Genomic DNA, 24,646 nt, shown 5'->3' on the forward strand with positions numbered 1-24,646 from the left:
TCTGGTGTAAGAGGATTTAATTTGTTTTAACAGTTTCTTGGGTAATAAAATCCAGAAAACTACATGCATCCACATTTAACATTGTCTAATTATCAAGCTACAAGAATGATCTTCCAGATGCTTTAATAACAATGCTATTACAATCTTGAGCAGAATTAGTCCTTTCTGAAACAAATCCTCCTCCTAATATCAAAGCTAAATTGTTCAGGGGAATTTTGTGAGTATTTATATAATAATGCATACACATACATATAGCCCACAAATCTACAAGGAACAAACAGGCACAGTGACCTATCCCCTCTCTGGCAGGGCTCAGGCACTTTAACATGGCAACATAGGAGTGGGAAAGCTTGCACCCCAATTATCTGTGCTGCATCAGTTGTGGACAGCGATTTTCAGTCTTCAATGTTGTTAAGTTAAAACCTGACAGAAGCAATACATTCACACTAAAAATAAAAGTTTAGTCTTTTAAAAAGAAAACACTGATATAACTGCTGTTTAACATTTTCTGAAATTGATGCAACTATGTATAGTTATGTGGTTTGCAGCATCCTCAAGGGTAAAAAACCAAGTTCTAACACATGAAAGTGTAACATTCTGAACTGTTATGATTTCTACCAGAAAGCTTATAATGAACTGGGCAACCGTTTACAAGTGGAAGAGACTGGCAAAGAAAGTAGCCTTTCAGGAGAAGCTGAAGAAAATGTAAATTCTTGAAAATTGAAGAAAAAAGAATTTACCTAAATCTAACCTAGATGACAGATATGTAATTTCTTATTCTTTTATCTACCACCCCCTCTAATGACAGCAATCAATTATCAGGAAGTGCCTGAAGTATGATTATTTATTACTACTTAAACATATTCCATCTGCTGAATTTTGTTTTAAACATTTAAAAGCCAATATGGTTAATCAGAAGTTTCATATTTACAAGTTGAGACCTTTAATTTTTAAATTTCTTTTGCAATTAGAAAAATCAAAGCCAAGCAAGTTTTATATGATAGTTGATAGTTTTCTTAATTTGTCTGGACTTCTCAGCTTTGCATCTTGGCTCCATAATTTGAACAAGCATTGACCACGATACTCCACAGAGACCATAGGCATTTATTCTTGATGTCTCTTCTCCCTCAAGTTAATATAGTAGTTTATGCACCTGTATTTTTATCAAAATTTATGCTTACAAACATCACTCCCAATATCTTAAGGTTTGACAGATATTAAATGGGCTGAACTGTGTCAATAAAACCAACTTTTATTTTGAACTTAGAACCTAACCTTTCTTGACTCATCATTACCTTTAATAATTCCTTTGCAAGCCAAGAAATAAGCCTCAAAACTGTCCCGTGTTTTCAGTGTAAAATAAAGGCCCATGGTTATTTACAACTAAAAATGCTTAACAGCCACTTCAGTTGCACCATGACCTCTCTTGTTTTTAAATAATGCTTCCACTGGCTTTAAAGATGGTATTTACACACTTTTAAGTATGACTAGCAAGGCAGTCCTGGCTTCTCAAAATAACTGCTACTCCTAATATGATCAGCATTTAGCAGAAGTAGTAACATGCTTTAAGAATTAGACATCCATACAACCTGCACTAATAGTCCAAACACTTAGTGTTGAACACAATAACAAAAACAAACAAACAGAATCTCTTCTCCTCAGTTCAAGTTTGCTGATATAATACCCTGGAGACAATGTTCACAGCCTTTACTGCCACAAAGTTTTCTACAAACAAATTCTAGACCTGAAAATTTGTCATCTGTTCTGGTTGGAAAAAGTACTATTGTGTTCGGAGCTGATAATCTGCAAGAGAAAAATAAATTCAGAAGAGTCAGTTAAATTAGTTCATCTTATTTTATTAATACAAAATAATAGCAATATCAGAGCAGAAATATTTATGATACACCAATGCCAAATTAAAGCAAAGATTACTCAAATAAAAAGGAGATCTGTATAAAGGACCATCTTAGAACACCACTAGCTGTTTACATGCTCATGCTCAATAACCAATTAAAGGAAATGTTACGTCATTAGAGTTAAACATTCCAGGTAATAAGAATTTCTGTTCACCAAACTGGACCTTCCCAAATGCTTAATAGATTCCAAGACTAAGCATCACCCTGCCAGTCTTTCTTTGTGTGTATTTTCTAATGTATATGCTACAGGGGTTGAATCTCCGCTTTAGGTGCAAAATACTCAACCCAAGCCTAACTATAATGTCACAACAGTGGCACTTTCCTAATAGCAGGGTGAGTGGAGAGAGGAATATATTTATGAATATAATTTGTAGCGATACTGCACATTATTAAAGAATATGAGAAGTCTAGTGGAATCATGCAGGTAAATTATCTTGGAACATCCAACAAAGAGAAAAGTGTGTTAATAGGAAAACTACATGGGCAACTTCAGCGTCTACAATCTATAGCTTTGCTATTTACCTCCATTTTGGGTGATATAGCGAACCCATGGCAAAGCCTGATAGCCACTCTTCTCAATTATCTTTAAGTAGCGGACCTGAAAAGAAAACACATTAAATTACCTTTCTAGTTCAGCCTAGCAACCCTTAATGGAAGATATATTTTAGGCAAAAAGCCTAGAACACCATTATGAACAGTTCAATGTGCAGCAGCGGTCAAAGCAGAGTAAGTAGAATGCTGGGATGTGTTTAAAAAAATATCATGCCAACATGTAACTAACTGGTAACTCACCTGGAATAACGTGCACAGTTCTGATCACCTCATCTCAAAAAGATATAGCAGAAACAGGAGGTATCAAGAGTCAGGGGGACAAAATTAAAAGAATGGAATGTTTCCATATGAGACATTGGAGACAGAATATTCAGGGGGGAGATAAAATGATGAGGGATATGAAAGAGGTATACAAAATATGAAGTGTAAAAAGCACTTTGTGCTACTTCTTAAGAGAAAGGGAGATATTAAACTCAACTAAAAAAATCTGTTGGAAATTTGTAAACAGGAAAAAGCTTTTTTTATGCAATCCATACAAAAGCTAGGTAAGATTAAGAAAAGATTAAACATGCAGAAGGATAATAAAAGCACCCAGTTACATTAGATGGATGTATTTTAAAAAATATAAATTCTCATGGTTCAGTTCATAAAGCTTCAACTGAAATTGTTGGGAAGAAACTTCCGTTTGGTATAGGTTATTCCATAATTATCCATTAGAGGATTTTTTTTCCACATTCCCTGAAGCATGTGGGACTAGCCATTATCAGAAACAATGTATTGTACTAGATGGATCATTAGACTGATCTTGCAATACAATTCCAATAGTCCTAATATGACTTTTACTGTTTTTACAAAAGAAGGCAGAAGTTTTGCACAAAAATCTTAGAATTATGATGAACAAGGATACTAAGTTCTCAACTTACACACAGTTTCTGGAGGTTCAAAATATTTAATGCACCAACAGGACAAATCCTAATCCCATGATTTAACTAAATAAATATTCCATTTTCAGAAGCTCTTGCTTGGTTTGGGGATAATAAAACTCAAAACTGAGCTCTCTCTTTCAGTTGTAGCCTCCTTCAAACATTTTTATCTATTTTGGCTTAGTAGTAGAAAAATGGAGTACACACCCTTAGTCAGGAGGAAGTTAATTGTGATTAGCTTCAAACAACTATTATAAGTTTTTTTAAAACTTGGACTGAAAAGATCATTCATATTGTCTAAACAGATTTGTACTTATATGTAGTTGAATTTAAAGAGACAAGCCACATTCTGTATCATTATTAAACCATAATATAATCACACCATCACCTTTTGGTTCAATTACACACAAAGAGCATTATCCAGCAGCTAAATGAACAAAAATTCTGTTCACAAATTAATTTTTTTAGTCTTATTAACCTGTATTCCCGAAGTGGTGAAATACGGAATTTCAAACTTGACACTGATGGGAGGTTTTCCTTCTTTATCTTCAGCTTCAACACTTGGAAGCCCAAAGTGAGCCCGCATCAGATACTCCTTTCCCCCCTATCCAAAGAGGAAGGCAAACAAATCATTCTACCAGAAAATATCCTTTAAAAACCAAAGTGCTTCTGAGTGGCAAAGGTCTCATACCAGCTCAAAACTATGAAAATGCAGTCATTTAGCCCTTTTCTAAAGGCTAAAGCTGAGCATTAAGTTACTAATTTAGAAAAAAAACAGTAACATTTACTGTTCGCTTTTCCAGTTTAAAATGATCACCGTAAGTACTTGTTGCCTCAAGTGCCAACCCTACAATGAGGAGAGAGGGAAAGCAGATGGTACCAATAGTCCTACTGTACAGTAAGACTGAGCCTAGAGTGAATTTTAGTCAAATTCTAGATTCCATGTATAGAAGATTTACTTTTAATAAAACTCACACTACCTTAAAAAGAAAAGGAGCACTTGTGGCACCTTAGCGACTAACAAATGTATTTGAGCATAAGCTTTTGTGAGCTACAGTGAAGTGAGCTGTAGCTCAGGAAAGCTTATGCTCACATAAATTGGTTACTCTCTAAGGTGCCACAAGTACTCCTTTTCTTTTTGTGAATACAGACTAACGCGACTGCTACTCTGAAACTACCTTAACAGGAGCAGCAATGGGGATATCACTACACCAAGACAGCTTACCGGAAATGATTTAATGGACCAGACAATTTCACTGTTCTCTGGAACCCATTTGACACTGCCCACAGTGGTTTTAAATTTTGGTGAGTCTGCATCATTTGGAACTGGGATGTGAATCTCCACATTGTTGGCAGTTGATCTCCGCTTGAATTGACTCTTTGCCTAGAGAAAGTAAGCAATGCACGTTTTTTTTTGTAATTTTTCCCATCTCCCCACAAATGCCACAATTTGCAGGTTTTAAAAAAATCTTATTTGATCAGGTTCAGAGAGCTGGGAACTGTAAAACATCCTTCTCTGTCAGGAGTCTTATGAAAGATCCATGCACAAAAGTGTAATGCGGAGATCAGAACTAGATTAACTGTCAAATGGAAGTATACAAAAGATGAAAATAATCCATTATGATCCTATTAATACATTTAGCATGTCCATAAGACTTTATATTTTTAAAGTGCTTTTACCAACACTAATGTTAAGACTTTTTTTTAATTAAAAAAACTTGCACTACCTGTCAGTAAATCATACTGCCTTACAGGCAGAACACACCCTCTGCACTAGCTGATTATGTTTTGAATTGAGTAAAAACAGATCAATATTTATGAAAGGAGCTGTGATGTTACACCCCATATTCTTCATAGAAATATGGTTATGATATGAATATGGCATAACAGATATACTTGATGCAAGATGGCTCGTGTAACATATCATTGGAAAGGTTATGATTTACTGAATGTGAATATCCAATTTGTATGCATGTATCATTTCTGTATCTGAAGTTAGGAATATTGACTATGTAACAATTACAACTGTGTGTACACTTGGGGAAATGCCCACCAGACAGTAAGCAATCATCCTGAATGAGCCATTTAAGGAGGGCAATAGAACTCTGAAGATACTAATCTCCCACCTTCCTAAAGAATGTCCTGGGATGCTGCATTGACACTACAAGGTCAGATGATAACGTCACCTGATGCAAAATATCACCTTGGACACTGCTAGTACTTTTCCTCTGTAGGGGGATGGGGATCAAACAAAGGTTTCCTGCCTTAGGATAGGTCCATCAATGGCTATTAGTCAGGATAGGCAGGGATGGGGTCTCTAGCCTCTGTTTGCCAGAAGCTGGGAATGAATCACTTGATGATTACCTATTCTGTTCATTCCCTCTGGGGCACCTGGCACTGTCCACTGTCAGAAGACAGGATACTGGGCTAGATGGACCTTTGGTCTGACCCAGGAGGGCCATTCTTATGTTCTAGGTAAATCCTTTTTAAGTCTGGGGAGGGGGTTAAACTGGACTCTCCTCCATTGCCTACCCAAGAAGAAAGACTGCTGAAAGTACCTGAAAGGACAAAAGAACTAACCTGAGGGGAAAGGCAGGGGTGAGTCCAGACTGAGATGGGGGTCCAGTCTGTAAAAGAAATAACTGGAACTCTAAGCTACAAAAACTCTGCAACTTGCCTAAAACAACATTATGGGTGAGAAATTACTTCTTGAAACCAGTTTCTTTAAGATCTTAAGCTTAGGATGAGTGTTTTGTTTTATTTGCTCAGTAATCTGCTTCGTTCTGTTTGCTATCACTTAAAATCTGCCTTTTATAGTGAATGAATTTGTTTTGTTTATTATTAAACCCAGTTTGTGCAATTTCTAACGGGGGGGTTGGGGGCATGAAGTTGTGCATATCTCTCTTAACGTTGAGGAAGAGGGAAAACTTTTATGAGCTTGCGCTGTGCAAATCTTTCTACACAGTGCAAGACAGTTATTTTGGGTTTATTCACAAAGGGGGAGTACACATGAGTGCTGGGTGAATCCTCTCACACAGAGCTGACTTCAATCTGTGTCTGCAGCTGGGTGTAACCCTACTTGTTTCTGTACACTGCAAGAGGCTGGAGAGCCTAATTCAGCAAAACAGGGAGAGGAAATGCAGGCTGGTGGAGCAGGAGGGGCTCAGTGAAGCCTCAGTACATAAGGTGGCATCCCAGAAAGGGGATCTAACCCGTCACAGGAGCAGCTTTCCAGAAATCAAATGTACGCTTTATAACACAAAATGTTTAAAGTAGGATCGTTTACATGGTTCGCCTTGTAGAAGGAGACTGAAATTAAGCGTAAGCATTTTGGTATCTCTGACCTTGATCATATACTCTATGCGGCTGTGGGAATGTTTCTCAATCACAGACTCAATCCAGATGAGCGGTTTTACCTGTTGGAGAACAAACAACTATACATCTTATTTTGACCTTGTCAGGAAAATGATACGTTTCCATACAGAGCAAAAAAAAAAAAAAAATGAAGAAGAGAAGCCTATAGTGCTCTTTAAGACAAGAGAGTTAGATCAGATTCCAAAGATACTGGTCAGGAAAACATTTAATATGCAAATACATAATACGCAAAAATAATGATCAGGGGAGACCTGAGCGTTAGTCAAGAAGTCCTTAAAATATTCCATATATATAATTTGACAAGTATTTATAGATTATGAAAAAGCAGATAATTTCAATTACATGAGTATCTAACGGTTTTAATTTAACCCTATTCTCTGAGAGAAATTAACCCCCAAACCAGAAAACCATTCTCACTCTAACCCAACAAATTTAATAACTCAGGGCATTTGAGTTATTAAACAATGCTAGCCCTAAAAACTGTGAGACGATAACTCTGGATTTAAAGTATTTGTTTAAATTCAGTACTCCAATAATAAAAAGTCAGAAGTCCCACAGGCTTTTGAAAAGAAAAGGGGTACTTGTGGCATCTTAGAGACTAACAAATTTTTAAGGTGTTCTGGGTCTGCTGTTTTTTGCCAGAGTTTTACAGAGTATGGGTCCTCAATATATAGAAACATGGCGGATGTTCTTGGGTACCGACTGATGAAGTAGGTTTTCCAGTCTCCCACATCATAGGTATGCCCAGCATAAGACGACAGGCAGGCCCTTTACAATGTTTTTGCTCCAAATGGGTCAATGCACAAATGTCACTATAGGCTTTAAAACCAATGAAATTCTCTCTTCTTCTCCTGCTCATTCTTCCTCACTGTATGTTACCAGCTTCTTCAGGTAGTTGTAGCAAAAAAAGATCTTACTGCCTTGGTCTTCCCCTTTCTATATTAGTTCTTATAATGCACTCATCACTATTGTATCCAAGCACCTTCCAGTAGTGTGTTAAGTAATGTGACTACACATCAGTCATGTATTGTTTACTCTCTCATCCTTCTCCCAGTAGGTAACTCAGTGACTAGACTTACGTAGTAATTGCTTCTCCTTTTCCCAGTGCCTTGAAGTAGCATATATAGCCTACTTTGAGGTAAGCATGGAACATCCCTATTAACAGCTAGCTCAATAATATCTAAAACTCATACTTTTTTTAAAGAAATATTAATTTTTCAGTGAAAGTGGAAAGGCCTTTTACAGTTTTACTTGCAATTTAAAATGTTTTCAAACACAAATTTGTTTTAGTCTAGAACAAAACATGTAGCCAGACTTACATGGGTATTAAGACGATATGACATGAGTTCAAACTCTCCATCAGGTGGGATGAAAGAAATTGTCCTGTCGTTTTCAAAGCGAGAGAGACGAACACACTGGTGAAACTTTACATCTTCTAGTTCTACTGATTTGCTTTTGCCACCTATCAGGAAAACATAAACCCCAATTTGTGTAGCACATGAAAAGCCTACCTCTCAGGCCATCACAGCAGATTATAATGCAACTGAGCAATCAGCTGCTCATACTCCCTACATTAGTTCTATTCTACTTCTACGCTATTTCTAACTTCATTACAGTAACTTCAGGAATATAGGAATCTTAGTGAAAAGAGATTGGGAGTAGGCCATTGAAGTGGACTAATTTAAATGACATATTCTGCTCTTTTTGCTCAGTACAGTCATCGAAAATCTGGAATTGGAGCTCTGGTTTTAAGAGGAAGAAAAGCATTACACGTCCCAAAGTATTTAAGGAAGAGGTATTTCCCCCTGACATTTCACAAGTGCACAACGGAAGATGATGTTGCCATTCGTTCACAACCAATGCATCTATCCTGACACAGACAGACGGTACTATATTTGAATTCCTCCTCAACTCCCCTCCCACTACCTCCTCTCTTGTTCAAAGGCTGTGAATACACACTTCAATCTGCCAATGCCCACATTTAAGACTCTAACAAAGATCAAAAATGAGAAATACTAAAAAGTATTCATGCGCAAACTTAAGATGCAGGATTAATTCCTTTAGTGTGAATAGCTCCTGCTATAAAATTATTCTTTAAATTTAATTGTAAATAATTTTTAACTATCAGAGGGGACACCAAATTTGCATGTAACGTAGGTAACTTTGGGGCTAAAACAAGAGATGGTTCCTTAAAATGAAATTCAGAGATATGAACCTGCATGATGGAAATCATCTTATACGTATCCATTAAGGCTAGAAATGGAGGATTTCTTAATTGAACAAAGACCAGGTCTTCATGGCAAATAGCAAATGAATGTGTTAGACTTCCTGCCCCCCTAAGGCGTGTCTCCCATCTGATAAAACATTACTCTTATACAGTGATACAACCTCCCCAACTAGGAAATTATAAGACCCACCGTCCTAGAATAACTCCTGTTATCTGAACTGACGTGCTGCATTGCCCCAAAGACAAAGAAACCAGGGAATACCTTTGTATGTTTTTAGAAATGCTGTATACATACTCACGTCCTGTATTATCAAAGAGTACTTTATCATTTAAACCAAGGCGAAGCTCTGGCATTCCTGAGAGAAAGACCCTCATTTTAATGGATCCAACTATCTCACTGCGCAATACATTTCCGTTGGCACTAACCTAAGAGCAAAGGAAGGTGGAGTCATTCTCCTCAGCTATTGAAACTGAATCTCTAACTAGCTTCGTGCAATGATTTTACAATTATCTGTTTTCACAAGATTAGGAACCCAAAATAAATCACATTGAAAACTTAACCATAATCCTGGGAAACATATTTTTCATTAAAATGTGTACATTTGGACTGAAAGATCTTGTGTGTTGGCGCAGAATGTATATTGTCAAGTATCAAAAGGGGTAGCCGTGTTACTCTGGATCTGTAAAAGCAGCCCTGTAGCACCTTATAGACTAACAGACATATTGGAGCATAAGCTTTCGTGGGTGAATACCCACTTCGTCGCATCGAAGGATATTCACCCACGAAAGCTTATGCTCCAATATGTCTATTAGTTTATAAGGTGCCACAGGACTCTTTGCCAATGTATATTGTGTTGAGGATGACATGTAGAGTTTTGTTTGTTAATAAAAAATAGGTAATAAGACTGTTGTTGTTAGGATACATCTTGAATAGGGCTGTCAAGCGATTAAAAAAACGAATCACGATTAATCGCACTTTTAAACAATAACAGAATACCATTTATTTAAATATTTTTGGATGTATTCTACATTTTCAAATATTGATTTCAATTACAACACAAAATACGAAGTGTACAGTGCTCACTTTATATTTATTTTTGATTACAAGTATTTGCACTGTAAAAAAAAAAAGAAATAGTATTTTTCAATTCACCTAATGCAAGTACTGTAGGGAAATCTCTTTATCATGAAAGTTGAACGTCCAAAGTAGAATTATGTAAAAAAAACTGCATTCAAAAATAAAACAAAATTTTATAGCCTGCAAGTCCACTCAGTCCTACTTCTTATTCAGCCAATTGCTCAGACAAACAAGTTTGTTTAAATTTGCAGGAGATAATGTTGCCCACTTCTTGTTTACAATGTCACCTGAAAGTGAGAACAGACATTCTCATGGCACTGTTGTAGCCGGTGTCGCAAGATATTTATGCGCCAGATGCGCTAAAGATTCATATGTTCCTTCATGTTTCAAACAATTCCAGGGGACATGCGTCCATGTTGATGACAGGTTCTGCTCAACAACAATCCAAAGCAGTGCAGACCAACGCACGTTCATTTTCATTATCTGAGTCAGATGCCGGCAGCAGAAGGTTGATTTTCTTTTTTGGTGGCTTAGGTTCTGTAGTTTCTGCATTGGAATGTTGCTCTTTTGAGACTTCTGAAAGCATGTGCCACACCTCGTTCCTCTCAGATTTTGGAAGGTACTTCAGATTCTTAAACTTTGGGTTGAGTGCTGTAGCTATTTTTAGAAATCTCACATTGGTACCATCTTTGCGTTTTGTCAAATCTGCAGTGAAAGTTTTCTTAAAATGAACAACATGTGCTGTTTCATCATCCGAAACTGCTATAACATGAAATATATGGTAGAATGCAGGTAAAACGGAGCTGGGGACATACAATTCTCCCCCAAGGAGTTCAGTCACAAATTTAATTAACACTTTTTTTTTTTTTTTAAACAAGCATCATCAGCATGGAAGCATGTCCTCTGGAATGGTGGCCGAAGCACGAAGGGGCATACGAATGTTTAGCATATCTGGCACAAATACCTTGCAATGACGGCTACAAAAGTGCCATGCAAATGCCTGTTCTCATTTTCTGGTGACATTGTAATTAAGGACGCAGCGGCATTATCTCCTGTACAAGTAAACAAACTTGTTTGTCTGAGTGATTGGCTGAACAAAAAGTAGGACTGAATGGACTTGTAGGCTCTGAAGTTTTACATTGTTTTGTTTTTGAGTGCAGTTATGTAATAAAAAAATCTACATTTGTAAGTTGCACTTTCAGGACAAAAATTGCACGACAGTACTTGTATGAGGAACTGAAAAATACTATTTCTTTTGTTTATCATTTTTACAGTGCAAATATTTATAATAAAAAATATACACTTTGATTTCAATTACAACACAGAATATATATGAAAATGTAGAAAAACATCCAAAATATTTAATAAATTTCAATTGCTATTTTATTGTTTAACAGTGCGATTAAAACTGCAATTAATCACGATTAAAAAATTAATAGCCATTTTTTTTTTTGCGTTAACTGCAAGTTAACTGCGATTAATCAACAGCCCTAATTTTAAAGTTACAGCATTTAAGTTCATCAACCTTACAAGGAAGACACCAATTGAGAAATTGTTTCTTTAAGTGTTTGCTAGATCTATGAAAGTAGGTGTGGTAGACATGGCTTTGGAGTGGAGCCCGGAGCCCAGAGCAGATCCGGAGCAGTGGAGCTGCAGGTTTTTGCCTGGAGCTGGAGTGGAGCTGGAGCACAGCTCCAAAGCCCTGGTGGTAGATCCAGTAACCACTTCACAACACACCAAGAAATCTGTTATCTTCACCCAGGCACTCAGATACCACAGAATATCTAAAGAAAGAGTCCAGGATATACACCTTAATACACCCAAAACTGCATTCACCAACAAGGACACTCCACCAGAGAAGTAGATCACATCATGGAACGGGCCTGCCAAATACCCTGAGAGAATCTGCTTCAATACAGCAGTAAAACCCCCTTTGACTCCAAGCCCTATTTGTCACCTACCATCCCACACTGGAAGCTATATGCGGTATCATGAAACAATACAACCCATACTCGATGGGGACCCCCACCCTGAAACAGACTTCCTAAACCCTCTCTTCTGGCCTTCAAACAACCCTAGGGTGACCATATTTCCCTATGCTGAATATGGGACATGCCATAAAATTACTCGTATTTAAGCAAGTTCAGCAGCAATCAATCAGAACTATGCAGTACAAACGTTCAAATTAACATCAAGTTGACTAAGCCTTTGTTAAAAATAAATATTGCATAGTTGGATTATATTTATTTGCCTTCTTATCTTTAAGGCTTTAGTGTTCACATGGGGAGAGGTGTCACACACACACACACCCCCCACCTCTTTCTCACCCAGGGCAGGTGACGGACTGACCTGACCCTCCCTGCTTGGTGCTCTCTGCCCTCCAGGCCTGGCTGAGCCCTCAGGATGGGCCCACCTCACCTGGTACCTGGCACCGCATCTTCCCAAGGTAACACATGGAGTGTGTGTGTGGGGAACGCAGGGTCACATGCCCCGTCCCCAGATTTCTGCCAGGGTTCACAGCAGAATGTGGCTAGCAGCAGTCTTTTGGCACTGTGCAAGAAGGGAGGGACGGGAGCTGCTTCCAGATGCAGGGGAGGAGGGAGGGATGATATGGCTCGTGTCTCTGAGGAGCTCATCTCTTCCCTCCTCTGCCCCCCTACCCACTCTCTTATGGCTGGAAGCAGCTTGTCCCTTCCTGCCCTCACAGTGTTGAAAGGCAGCTAACACCTCCAGGCCATTGCTGGCCATGGACATAACACAGTGGCTTCCCATCCCCCAGCTACAGCATGGGTAGGAAGGGGTTAAGCCCTAAGGATGCACTGTGCACCAGGGCCCAGGGAACCTGACTGCAGGGGCTTCAGCAAACAGAGCCAGAGAGGTGGTTCAGCAGGGGAGGGTGCCTAGGGGACGGAGCAGCCCTGGGAGCAAGACCCAGTGGGCAGAGAGAAGTGAAGAGGCCCCTAAGGGTGGGGGAGGCTGCTGCGGAGCCTGCAGGGTCAGGGCACAAACAGGCTGGAAATCACTCTCTCCTCTGCTGCCACCACTCCAGAGATTAGCTGACGGGCGGAAAGGCTGCCCTGTGCGGCTTTGGCACATACAGGAATCAGTTCCTCCTGGCTAGTGCCCTGGGCTGGAGGGTCTTGCGTTTTCCCGGGGCACCGGCACAACCAGAGGCAGTGGGGGAAGGAAGGAGCCTGTTGGCCAGGCTGTTGGTGAACTGAACGCTCCCACCAGGGGCTGGCTCTCTGCACAGCGCTGGGAGCGGGACGTGTCCCGCACGGGGGGAAATGGAAGAGAGAGTCAGGGGAAAGAGGGTGAAGGGGCAAAGCAGGAAGAGGGCAGCGAGAGTGGGAGCATGTAAAGGGCCGATGGCTGGGCAGCAGAGGCAACATGTAACTGGCCGCTGCCTGCCCACACTCACCAGCCACTGCAGCGCGCAGTCAGTGCCGGTCGGAAACGGGACGGGGCCCTACTGGCTGAGAGCTGGCACACAGCAGGGACTGCGCTGATGGACCAGCACGAGGAACAGCTAGCCTTGCGCACTGCAGCTTTGCCCCGCCATCAGCCTTGCACACCCACCCCCATCACTGGCCACTGGACCCCTCCCACTCACTGCTGGTGGGCAGGCAGCTGGCGAGCTGGGATCTGGCCAGCAGCAGGAACCGCCAGTATTGATTTGGGGGGAGAGGGGAGAGGGAGAACAGAAGAGACAGAAAACAGAAAATACAGGACAATTTGCCCGTTTTTAAGAAAAATTAAGGACACCTGCAGGAGATGTCCCTTTAAAAAAGGGATGTCAGGTCACCCTAAACAACTCCCTAACCTCTCCTAGATCATTGTCAGAGGCAAAATCCCCACAGAACAGGGCACACCTACTCAAAGTGGCACCAGACCCTGCCAGAAGAACAGATGCAAAACCTGTAGATCATTGTAGCAGTGGAGATATAGCAAAACCCCTTACAATACACCTTTCAAGATCCATGGATCCTACACATGCCTAGCACCATATGAGATCTGCCTCATCCACTGAGCTAAACATTCCAACAAAAACTATCTGGGTGAACCAGACAATCATTACGCTCTCAAATGCACTCCCACAGTAAAATGATGAGACAAAAACACCCTATCACTTGTGGGTGTACACTTTTCACAAAGTGATTACTCTATATCTGACTTATCAGTCCTCCTCCTGAAAGGAAACATGCACAACACTTTCAAAAGACAAGCTGTGACACTCAAGAGTACCTTTCCCAGACCTGAAGAAACACTTATGTAGCTCAAAAGCTTGTCTCTCTCACCAACAGAAGTTGGTCCAATAAAAGATATTACCTCAACCCCGCCTTGTCACTCTAATATCATGGGACCAACAGGGCTACAACAACACTGCATACATCCTTGGGAGTCATTCCATGGGAATAGCATAGAGTTTATTTCATTCAGAGTGTGAGGATTAGGCAGGAATATAAGGAGTCCCTTTGTTTTTCAAGTTTAGCATGGAAAAGAAGCTCCCTGAAAGTTGAAAAAAATCTATTAAGCAGCATAATATAAATGCAGTTATATGAGTATTACTTATAACAGCTTAAGTCACTACCATTATCGATCACTCAATCCGGTGACATTTAAATTGTTTCAAATGTAATACTATAATTTGATAGACTAATTAAGACTACTCATATACACTGACTTCGGCTTTCATTTTGTGTTTGCATATTTACAGATTATTACAATTCTCATTAAAAAAGAAAGATAAAATTCAGGTAAAATATAAACCCACCAAGAGGTTAACAGATTCTATAACGTCCAGAAACACTTCATTTTTCCTATACTTTATCCCTTCTGACCTCCAGGAAACAGCATTGGTAACAGTGGCAGGTGGGCGTGGAGCTCCAGTTTCCAGTTTGTGGCCTTCTTGAGTGATGTACCTTCAGAACCACATATGTTTTTTAAAAATATGAAAGTTACATTTTGTAGCCTTAGCAATTTGTTTGGTGTCACAGGTATTATGTCAGCAGCGAAGAAAGGAAGTCTGACAATTCAAGTCCTAGAAAATATTAACTAATCTTTTCTTGCCAGGTCAAGTCAGATCATGTGTTTATTTACCTGATAGGAAACTGTATCAGTCCATCAACAAAGACAGGAAAAGGTTAACAGATTTTTGACAGAAGTGTCCTATTAATTTTTTTTCAAGCTGATAAAAGAAAGGAAAATCTACAAATTGACCCCCACATTGTAATAACCTTAAATCATACAAGTTAACATCTTTATGCTCATAAATATTCCCAAAGCATCTGTCACCTGGTATCTAAGAGCCAGTACACTGATACTTACTCTTGCAAAATTTTACTGTCAGTGGTTTGAGGATAGCCAAAATCCATGAGCTCATCAAGCAATTCATAAATTATAACAAAGTTATCTCGAATGCTCTCTTCTTCCAACTCCTTGAAATATTCTGAAAATACCTGAAATGTAAACGTTAGAAAACAACACTCAAGTCTCAAATTAAAGAAAATTTAGTTCACATTACTTCTAACCCTCCATTTCTGAAACTACAAGAGTTTTGGTGAGCTACTGTAGAGAATTAAAGTAATTTGCTGAGCCTTAAAATCCAAGTTTCCTGACTTTCAAGTGTCATTTTTTTCACACTACAAATTAGAACACAACCATAATTGGCCAAGCTTGCAAAGGCCTTATACTCAATTCAATAGGATTTCTGTGTGTAACAATAACTTTTGACCACCACATCTAATCAATTCCAAAATTTCAGGGAATGTTCTCGGTACCAATGGTCAGAACCCTATTGATTTTTCCCCATTGTGGAAAAATTGGAAAGAGTCCAGTGGAGGGCAACAAAAATGATTAGGGGACTGGAACACATGACTTATGAGGAGAGGCTGAGGGAACTGGGGATGTTCAGTCTGAGGAAGAGAAGAATGAGGGGGGATTTGATAGCTGCTTTCAACTACCTGAAAGGGGGTTCCAAAGAGGATGGCTCTAGACTGTTCTCAGTGGTAGCAGATGACAGAACAAGGAGTAATGGTCTCAAGTTGCAGTGGGGGAGATTTAGGTTGGATATTAGGAAAAACTTTTTCACTAGGAGGGTGGTGAAACACTGGAATGCGTTACCTAGGGAGGTGGTGGAATCTCCTTCCTTAGAAGTTTTTAAGGTCAGTCTTGACAAAGCCCTGGCTGGGATGATTTAGTTGGTGTTTGTCCTGCTTTGAGCAGGGGGTTGGACTAGATGACCTCCCGAGGTCCCTTCCAACCCTGATATTCTATGATTCTATGATTTCAGGGCAAATCAGAAAACCAAAAAGGGAAAATGGAGGGCAAATACAGCCCCATCAGCTCTTTAGCACCCCTGCAATTGCCTGTAGTTCAAAGAATTCATTGGTGGCACCATTAACACCTTCACACACAAAGGTACTCCTATTCATCTCTGTTTATATTCCCAGTAGAGAAACAAGGTGGATGAGGTTTTTTTACTGGACCAACTATGGATGTAAATATCGTTTAAAAAGTTAACTGTTTAAATGATTAAAGTTAAACTGGGGCCACTCTGGCCGGGTAGCGCGGGGCCGCTGGGACCACTCTGGCCAGGGGTTTAACAGTTAAGGCGGGTTAACTAGTAAGACTAATGCTTATTGGTTAACCAGTGAACATTTTACATCCCTAGGATCAACTTCCGTTGGTAAGAAGAGCTCTGTTTAATATCAAAGCTTCTCTCACCAGCAGAAATTTGTCCAATAAAAGATACTACCTCACCCACCTGGTCTCTAATATCCTGGGACCAACACAGCTACAAAACTGTATACGCCCAGTAGTTTAACATGCTGAATGGCTTCTCTCTCGCTCTCAAAAAAAAAAAAAAAAGTGGCTTGAGAAGGAGAATAGGAGGCATGAGGGGAATGAGGAGAGTGCACACAGCCACTGGAATGTGGAGAGAAAATAGGGGGGGACCCTGGTATGGGGAGGGGCGAATGTAGCACACAGAACCCTCAGTATGGGGGGAGGAGATTGAGGGACCTTGCATGGTATGAAGACAGGGAAGGATAAAGGCAGGCTTATAAAGCCCTTGGATGTGGGGAGGTGGTAATGAGTGTTCACACAGAGCCCCCTGCTATGGAGGAGAAAGGGGGATCCTACTATGGGGGAGGGAGCATAGACCCCCTGCAATGGAGGAAAATGAGGGATATTAAAATGCATGGAGGGAGGAATGGGGCACAAAGAACACCTAGTGTCTGTGTGTATGGGGAGGAGGGGAGGGGAGGAGAGATTGGAGGATCCTGGTATGGGGTGGAAAGGAGGACTAGGGGTGCACAGAGCCCCTGGCATGGTGGGGGAATGGGGCGCACAGAGCCCAGGCCATAGAGGGGAATGGGGGAAACTGGGAATGGGGGTGCACACAGAGCTGATGGTGGTGGTGCGGGGAGCACAGAGAGCGAGAGAAGGGGATCACATGGAGACCCTGGAAGGGAAGAGACTAGCTGGAATTGCAGGGAGCCCCTGAAAAAGAGGAGGATGGGAGGCTGGCACCCAGAGATCTTGTGAGGGGAATGGAGGATTGCAAGGAGCCCTTGGTGCATGCAATATATTCAACCTACAAAAGCTATGAAGTGTGTGACTGACACACACACACACACACCCACCCACCCCTCCCCTAGTACTATTTTAACAATTTTTTGTGTGGGGATATAACAGTTATTGAAATAAACACTGGGCTTAGCCTCAAAACCTATGCTCTGGAAATTTAAACCAACTCAGTCTCAGCTTCTCTTCTTTCAAGCAGTTCCTTACATTTATGCATATCTGAAATCTTTGGCTAAAACACATTGCCGCAGCTCAGAGCGGACTGGGCCCCAAATGCGTATTTTTAAAACCTGCCCACCAAGCAGTAGTGCTTTCCTCCAATGTCCATTTAATAGCAGCCCCCCCCCTTTTTTTAAACTAGCTGGAGCTTCATACACATTAGGGTTGTGGCCCCTGAAAATTAAAACAAACTACAGTGTATGTGGAATATGACTGCCTATAAATATTCCTTCCAGGAAGGATACCTGTCACCCTAGTTAAGGGAAAAAAAAAAAAAACCACTAACCACAGAGGTTGTAATGTACCACACAGCATCCATTAAGCACATCCAAGCCCTGTCTTATCCTAGAAGAGTAGTCCCTTCCAGAAGTCACACAGTAAGAAAGTCACTAAAGAAAAGGAAACCATTTTCTTCCCAAATATATATTTCAGAACAGTGGCTCTCAACCTTTCCAGACAACTGTACCCCTTTCAGGAGTCTGATTTGTCTTGCGTACCCTCAAGTTTCACCTAACTTAAAAACTACTTGCTTACAAAATCAGACATAAAAAAAAAAAAGTGTCACAGCACACTATTACTGAAAAATGGCTTACTTTCTCATTTTTACCATATAATTATATACTGACTTTGCTAGTGCTTTTCATTACCTTGTTGTAAAACTAGGCAAATATCTAGATGCGTTTATGTACTCCCTGGAAGAGTACTGCGTACCCCTGTTTCAAAACCAATGCTTTGGAGAATAGCTTGCTGAAAAGCAATCTTCCTTGCCTGTCAACCTGAGCACAACACCCAGATCTTTGAATCTCTCCACTGGCTTTTATCTGCATACTGCATTGAGTTTAAAATTCTCATCCCAAATCTCATGGCCTTACACACAGCTACCTACAGAAAACACTTCAGACATTGTCTTGTCTGCTGAACTTTGGCTCCCTCCACTCTAAAATACAAGGCCTATGTGTTTCTTTTTTCTTTTCCTGACTCTGTGCTGCCACTTAACTGCAGCATAGGCTCCCTAGTCCAGCTCCTCAAGTCACCATATTACTCAAAGACTTTCTAAAATTTGTTTCTTCCAAAATGCCCACAAAGCACACAAAAATTTAGTGAAGTGGCCTCTCCTCTGACTTTCACATTGTATCTCATTTTCTGTCTCTCTCTTATATTGTAACATTCTGTCAGTATCCTTGTCCTGTACAGCACAAAATAAATATAAGTAGCTAACATGGAAAGATCTTAACATAACCACATATAAACTAGATATGCCATTTCTGCACAGCACTATAAAATTAAAAGATTTCTACCTCTATATAAAAGATATGTTCAGTTATCTGAACAAAGATTACTTGACCGATTTAATACTCACCTGAACCACCTTGTAAAGAAATGAAAACACCAGAGACACACAAGCATTCTTCTTAGAAGTAGCAACAACTGAAAAAGTATGTTCAGGAACCAGTGTTTAAAGTTACCATATAAAAAAAATTTACAATTAAATACATTTTTAAAACCCTTTTACTAAGTTATTACAGCTGGCCCAAACATTAAGGAAGCAGCAATAATATTCTTCTTTCCAGAGTCATGAGATACTGAGAATCCTTGGGTTTGTTTTGTCATTTCTGAATGTTTAACTACTGGGAGGCGAAGAACAAAAATAAAGATTCAGGAAATGCTTATATTAAATTGACACTTAAACACTCTCATAACATTATTAGCACAGGATCTTACATGAAAAGAATAACTCCTTTTATATAATTTTTTTTTGCATATTTGTAAATCTCAATCAGTAAAATCATACTCGTGAGCTTATGTTACTTATTGCCCTATATGTTTTCATGTCAGTTCCATTCTAGGGATGTAAAAGTTCAATGGGTTAACTGATAACAATTAAATTCAGCTGGAGTCCTGGTGGCCAACCCGCCAGGACCCCAGCCTTGCCGGGACGCCAGCCGGATGGTGGGGTGGGATCCCCGACAGGCACGGGGCTGGCCGCAGGGGGCCCCCATGTAAGACATGGGGGTGCTACAGCACCCCCCCACACCGCTAGTTTCCCGGTTAAAGGTTTAACCGTGTAACTGATAGAATTTTAATCAGTTACATGGTTACTGTTTTTACATGTTATTTACATCCCTATTCCATTGAAGCCCAAATTCTGAAAATCCACCAACGTGCTCATCAGTTTCACTATATTAACAGGTTTACGCTTTAAAGCAGTCACCAACCGGTCGATCACGATCGACTGGTCAATCCTAGAGGATCTCCCAGTCGATCGCAATCTCCAGTGGTGTAGTGGGGCTGCTGCTAAGGCAGGCTCCCTGCCTGACCCTACCCCACGCTGCTCCTGAAAATGGCCAGTGTGGCCCCACAGGCAGGGGTCTCCCTCTGCATGCTGCTCCTGCCTGCAAGCACCGCCCCTGCAGCTCCCATTGGCCAGGAATGGGGAGCTGTGGCCATTGGGAGTTGCGGGAGCAGTGCCTGCAGAGAGGGACTGCACACAGAGCCACGTTTTCCCCGCCCCCCACTCCCTCAGGGGCCACAAGGGTGTGTTGGCCCCTTCCGGGAGTGGCATGGGGCCGGGGTAGGCAGGGAACCTGTCTTAGCGGCAGCCACCAACCAGGAGCTGCTAGAGGTAAGTGTTGCCCAGCAGGAAGCTGCACACCAACCACCAGCCCTGAGTCCCCTCCCGGAGCCAGCACCCCATACCCCCTCCTGCACGCCAAACCCCAGCCCTGACCTCCCCCTCCTGCACCCCAACACTCTGCCCCAGCCCGGAGCCTTCCCCCCCACCCCCAGGCTCAGCCCAGAGCCCCCTCCTACACTACAAACCCACTCCAGCCCAGAGTCCGCACCCCCTCACATACCTCAAACCCCTACCCCAGCCCGGTAAAAGTGAGTGAGGGTTGGGGACAGCAAGCGACCGCTGGGGTGGGGTGTTGGGGGGAATGGAGTGAGCGGGGTGGGGCTTTGGGGAAGGGGCAGGGTAGAACCTGGATTGCCCTTAAATTCAAAAAGTGATTTTGGGCATAAAAAGGTTGGAGACCACTGCTTTAAAGGATACGATATAAGTTGTTGTGTTTAATCCACATAAAACGAACTCCTCCATGAGCTAGAATGGGAGAAAGCATTCCCTCTTCTTCCTTTTCCATAAGAATTGGCATGAAATGCTCCACCTCAGACATATCCACATCTCCACGGTAATTCCGGCAGATGAGGACCTGCAATATACGTGCAACAGAAATCTGAATAGGTTTTAAAAACAAATGCCGAAGTTACCATTTGAAAACAACACATATGATCCTTGGGAAGTACTTCATTAAAAGATACAAGACAAATGACCAGGGAAGAGTATAAAAATATTGCTCAGGCATACAGGAGTGAAATCAGGAAGGCCAAATCACATTTGGAGTTCCAGCTAGCAAGAGATGTTAAGAGTAACAAGAAGGGTTTCTTCAGGTATGTTAGCAACAAGAAGAAAGTCAAGGAAAGTGTGGGCCCCTTACTGAAAGAGGGAGGCAACCTAGTGACAGAGGATGTGGAAAAAGCTAATGTACTCAATGCTTTTTTTGCTTCTGTCTTCACGAACAAGGTCAGCTCCCAGACTACTGCACTGGGCAGCACAGCATGGGGAGGAGGTGACCAGCCCTCTGTAGAGAAAGAAGTGGTTCGGGACTATTTAGAAAAGCTGGAGGAGCACAAGTCCATGGGGCCGGATGCGCTGCATCCGAGAGCGCTAAAGGAGTTGGCGGATGTAATGGCCAATGGCTCTGCAATTATCTTTGAAAACTCATGGCGATCAGGGGAGGTCCCGGACGACTGGAAAAAGGCTAATGTAGTGCCCATCTTTAAAAAAGGGAAGGAGGAGGATCTGGGGAACTACACGCCAGTCAGCCTCACCTCAGTTCCTGGAAAAATCATGGAGCAGGTCCTCAAGGAATCAATTCTGAAGCACTTAGAGTAGAGGCAAGTGATCAGGAACAGCCAGCATGGATTCACGAAGGGCAAGCGTGCCTGACTAATCTAATTGCCTTCTATGACAAGATAACTGGCTCTGTGGATGAGGGGAAAACAGTGGACGTGTTATTCCTTGACTTTAGCAAAGCTTTTGACATAGCTTTTAACCTAGACAAATTGGAAGATTGGGCCAAAAGAAATCTGATGAGGTTCAATAAGGGTAAGTGCAGGGTCCTGCACTTAGGACGGAAGAACCCAATGCACAGCTACAGACTAGGGACCGAATGACTAGGCAGCAGTTCTGCAGAAAAGGACCTAGGGGTGACAGTGGACGAGAAGCTGGATATGAGTCAGCAGTGTGCCCTTGTTGCCAAGAAGGCCAATGGCATTTTGGGATGTATAAGTAGGGGCATAGCGAGCAGATCAAGGGATGTGATCGTTCCCCTCTATTCGACATTGGTGAGGCCTCATCTGGCGTACTGTGTCCAGTTTTGGGCCCCACGTTACAAGAAGGTTGTGGATAAATTGGAGAGAGTCCAGCGAAGGGCAACAAAAATGATTAGGGGTCTGGAACACATGACTTATGAGGAGAGGCTGAAGGAACTGGGATTGTTTAGTCTGCAGAAGAGAAGAATGAGAGGGGATTTGATAGCTGCTTTCAACTACCTAGGAGGTGGTTCCACAGAGGATAGTTCTAGACTATTCTCAGTGGTAGAAGAGGACAGGACAACGAGTAATGGTCTCAAGTTGCAGTGGGGGAGGTTTAGGTTGGATATTAGGAAAAACTTCTTCACTAGGAGGGTGGTGAAACACTGGAATGCATTACCTAGGGAGGTGGTAGAATCTCCTTCCTTAGAAGTTTTTAAGGTCAGTCTTGACAAAGCCCTGGCTGGGATGATTTAATTGGGGATTGGTCCTGCTTTGAGCAGGGGGTTGGACTAGATGACCTCCTGAGGTCCCTTCCAACTGTGATATTCTATGATTCTATGGTCTCCCACAGTATTCTTGCCAGCAAGTTAAAGAAGTATGAGCTGGATGAATGGACTATATGGTGGAGAGAAAGCTGGCTAGATCGTCGGGCTCAACGCGTAGTGATCAATGGCTCCAAGTCTAATTGGCAGCCGGTATCAAGGGGAGTGCTCTAAGGGTCGGTCCTGGGACCGGTTTTGTTCAATATCTTCATTAATGATCCGGAGGATGGCGTGGATTGCACCCTCAGCAAGTTTGCAGATGACACTAAACTGGGAGGAGTGGTAGATACGCTGGAGGGTAGGGATAGGGTCCAGAATGACCTAGACAAATTGAAGGATTGGGCCAAAAGAAATCTGGTGAGGTTCAACAAGGACAAGTGCAGAGTCCTGCACTTAGGACAGAAGAATCCCATGCACCGCTACAGACTAGGGACCGAATGGCTAGGCAGCAGTTCTGCAGAAAAGGACCTAGGGGTTACAGTGGACGAGAAACTGGATAGGAGTCAACAGTGTGCCCTTGTTGCCAAGAAGGCTAATGGCATTTTGGGATGTATAAGTAGGGGCATTGCCAGCAGATTGAGGGACGTGATCATTCCCCTCTATTCGACATTGGTGAGGCCTCATCTGGAGTATTGTGTCCAGTTTTGGGCCCCACACTACAAGAAGGGATGTGAAAAAATTGGAAAACGTCTAGCGGAGGGCAACAAAAATGATTAGGGGACTGGAACGCATGACTTATGAGGAGAGGCTGAGGGAACTGGGATTGTTTAGTCTGCAGAAGAGAAGAATGAGAGGGGATTTGATAACTGCTTTCAACTACCTGAAAGGGGGTTCCAAAGAGGATGGATCTAGACTGTTCTCAGTGGTAGCAGATGACAGAACGAGGAGTAATGGTCTCAAGTTGTAGGTTTAGGTTTGATGTTAGGAAAATCTTTTTCACTAGGAGGGTGATGAAGCACTGGAATGGGTTACCTAGGGAGGTGATGGAATCTCCTTCCTTTGAGGTTTTTAAGGTCAGGCTTTACAAAGCTCTGGCTGGGATGATTTAATTGGGGATCAGTCAGGGGTTTGGACTCGATGACCTCCTGAGGTCCCTTCCAACCCTGATATTCTATGAAATTTCAACATAAAGTAGATTTTTACATACAGTTTAACAGTTCAGTACTTTACACTTATGCAGTGGAATCCCAAAGAGCTTAACTAACTGAATTACAAACTGTACGTGGGACCCTTTCATTCACAACTCAAATACAGCTTTTAGAATCACAACAGCTGTTAAATAGCACATACCAACATTAGAGACAGAAAATACATCGCTTATAGTACAAAATCACAGAATGAATTTGGATATGCAGAATGTAGTTACCCCAAAATGGAATATGGTCAAGAAACCAGAGTTAGCATCACTAACATTTGTTAAAGCATCTTGGTATCTTTAGTTGCCATAAGCAATTGATATCTTCATTTCCCTTATGCAAAAATCAGACCCTTCAGCAGCTCAGTGCCCCCTTAACATGCATGAGCTTTCATTCATCAAAGGCTAGGAGAAAAGGGTCCAGAAGGGGAGAGTGGAGGAGGAAGAGAGCACTCTACTAAAATCAGCATTTCCTGCAACATTGCAGCTGGAAGGTCACTGGTCACCAATCCAAGCACTGACAAGGTCTAGTCCAAATAAAACTTCCAGTGTAAGCCAAGGCAGCATTATCGGCAGGCTGTAACCACAACGTGAGGACCCACGGCAGGCTAGAGGAAATGGGAGGAGAGAGAGAATCCCCATCCTAGGGGCCCAGAACAGAGGGGGGCTCACAGAGCAAGCTAGAGAGAGAACATGGGGGACTGTTACCCTAAGACAG

The 24,646-nt window shown here is 41.7% G+C and overlaps 1 protein-coding gene across 5 annotated transcripts in view; it reads right to left on the reverse strand.

The window, feature by feature from the left end:
- Window positions 1-24,646, reverse strand: part of AP1M1 (adaptor related protein complex 1 subunit mu 1) — a 25,035-nt gene continuing 389 nt past the window's right edge. Inside the window, exons 2-13 of one of the 5 annotated variants that reach the window (XM_073324447.1) lie at window positions 21,766-21,919; window positions 20,930-21,086; window positions 19,238-19,305; window positions 15,400-15,530; window positions 14,846-14,993; window positions 9,293-9,419; window positions 8,086-8,228; window positions 6,736-6,807; window positions 4,617-4,775; window positions 3,870-3,995; window positions 2,439-2,514; window positions 1-1,803 (exon numbers count right to left, since the gene is read on the reverse strand). In XM_073324447.1, the coding sequence (XP_073180548.1) occupies window positions 1,781-1,803; window positions 2,439-2,514; window positions 3,870-3,995; window positions 4,617-4,775; window positions 6,736-6,807; window positions 8,086-8,228; window positions 9,293-9,419; window positions 14,846-14,993; window positions 15,400-15,530; window positions 19,238-19,305; window positions 20,930-21,086; window positions 21,766-21,786 (1,251 nt within the window). In that variant the 5' untranslated portion in view covers window positions 21,787-21,919 and the 3' untranslated portion in view covers window positions 1-1,780. Of the gene's footprint in view, window positions 1,804-2,438; window positions 2,515-3,869; window positions 3,996-4,616; window positions 4,776-6,735; window positions 6,808-8,085; window positions 8,229-9,292; window positions 9,420-14,845; window positions 14,994-15,399; window positions 15,531-18,163; window positions 18,267-19,237; window positions 19,306-20,929; window positions 21,111-21,765; window positions 21,920-24,646 lie in introns of those variants that run through there. The other 4 variants (XM_073324445.1, XM_073324446.1, XM_073324449.1 and 1 more) reach the window with 4 other exon arrangements.

The sequence above is a fragment of the Lepidochelys kempii genome, chromosome 25 (genome assembly GCF_965140265.1).
Source record: "Lepidochelys kempii isolate rLepKem1 chromosome 25, rLepKem1.hap2, whole genome shotgun sequence".
NCBI classification, from domain to species: domain Eukaryota; kingdom Metazoa; phylum Chordata; order Testudines; family Cheloniidae; genus Lepidochelys; species Lepidochelys kempii.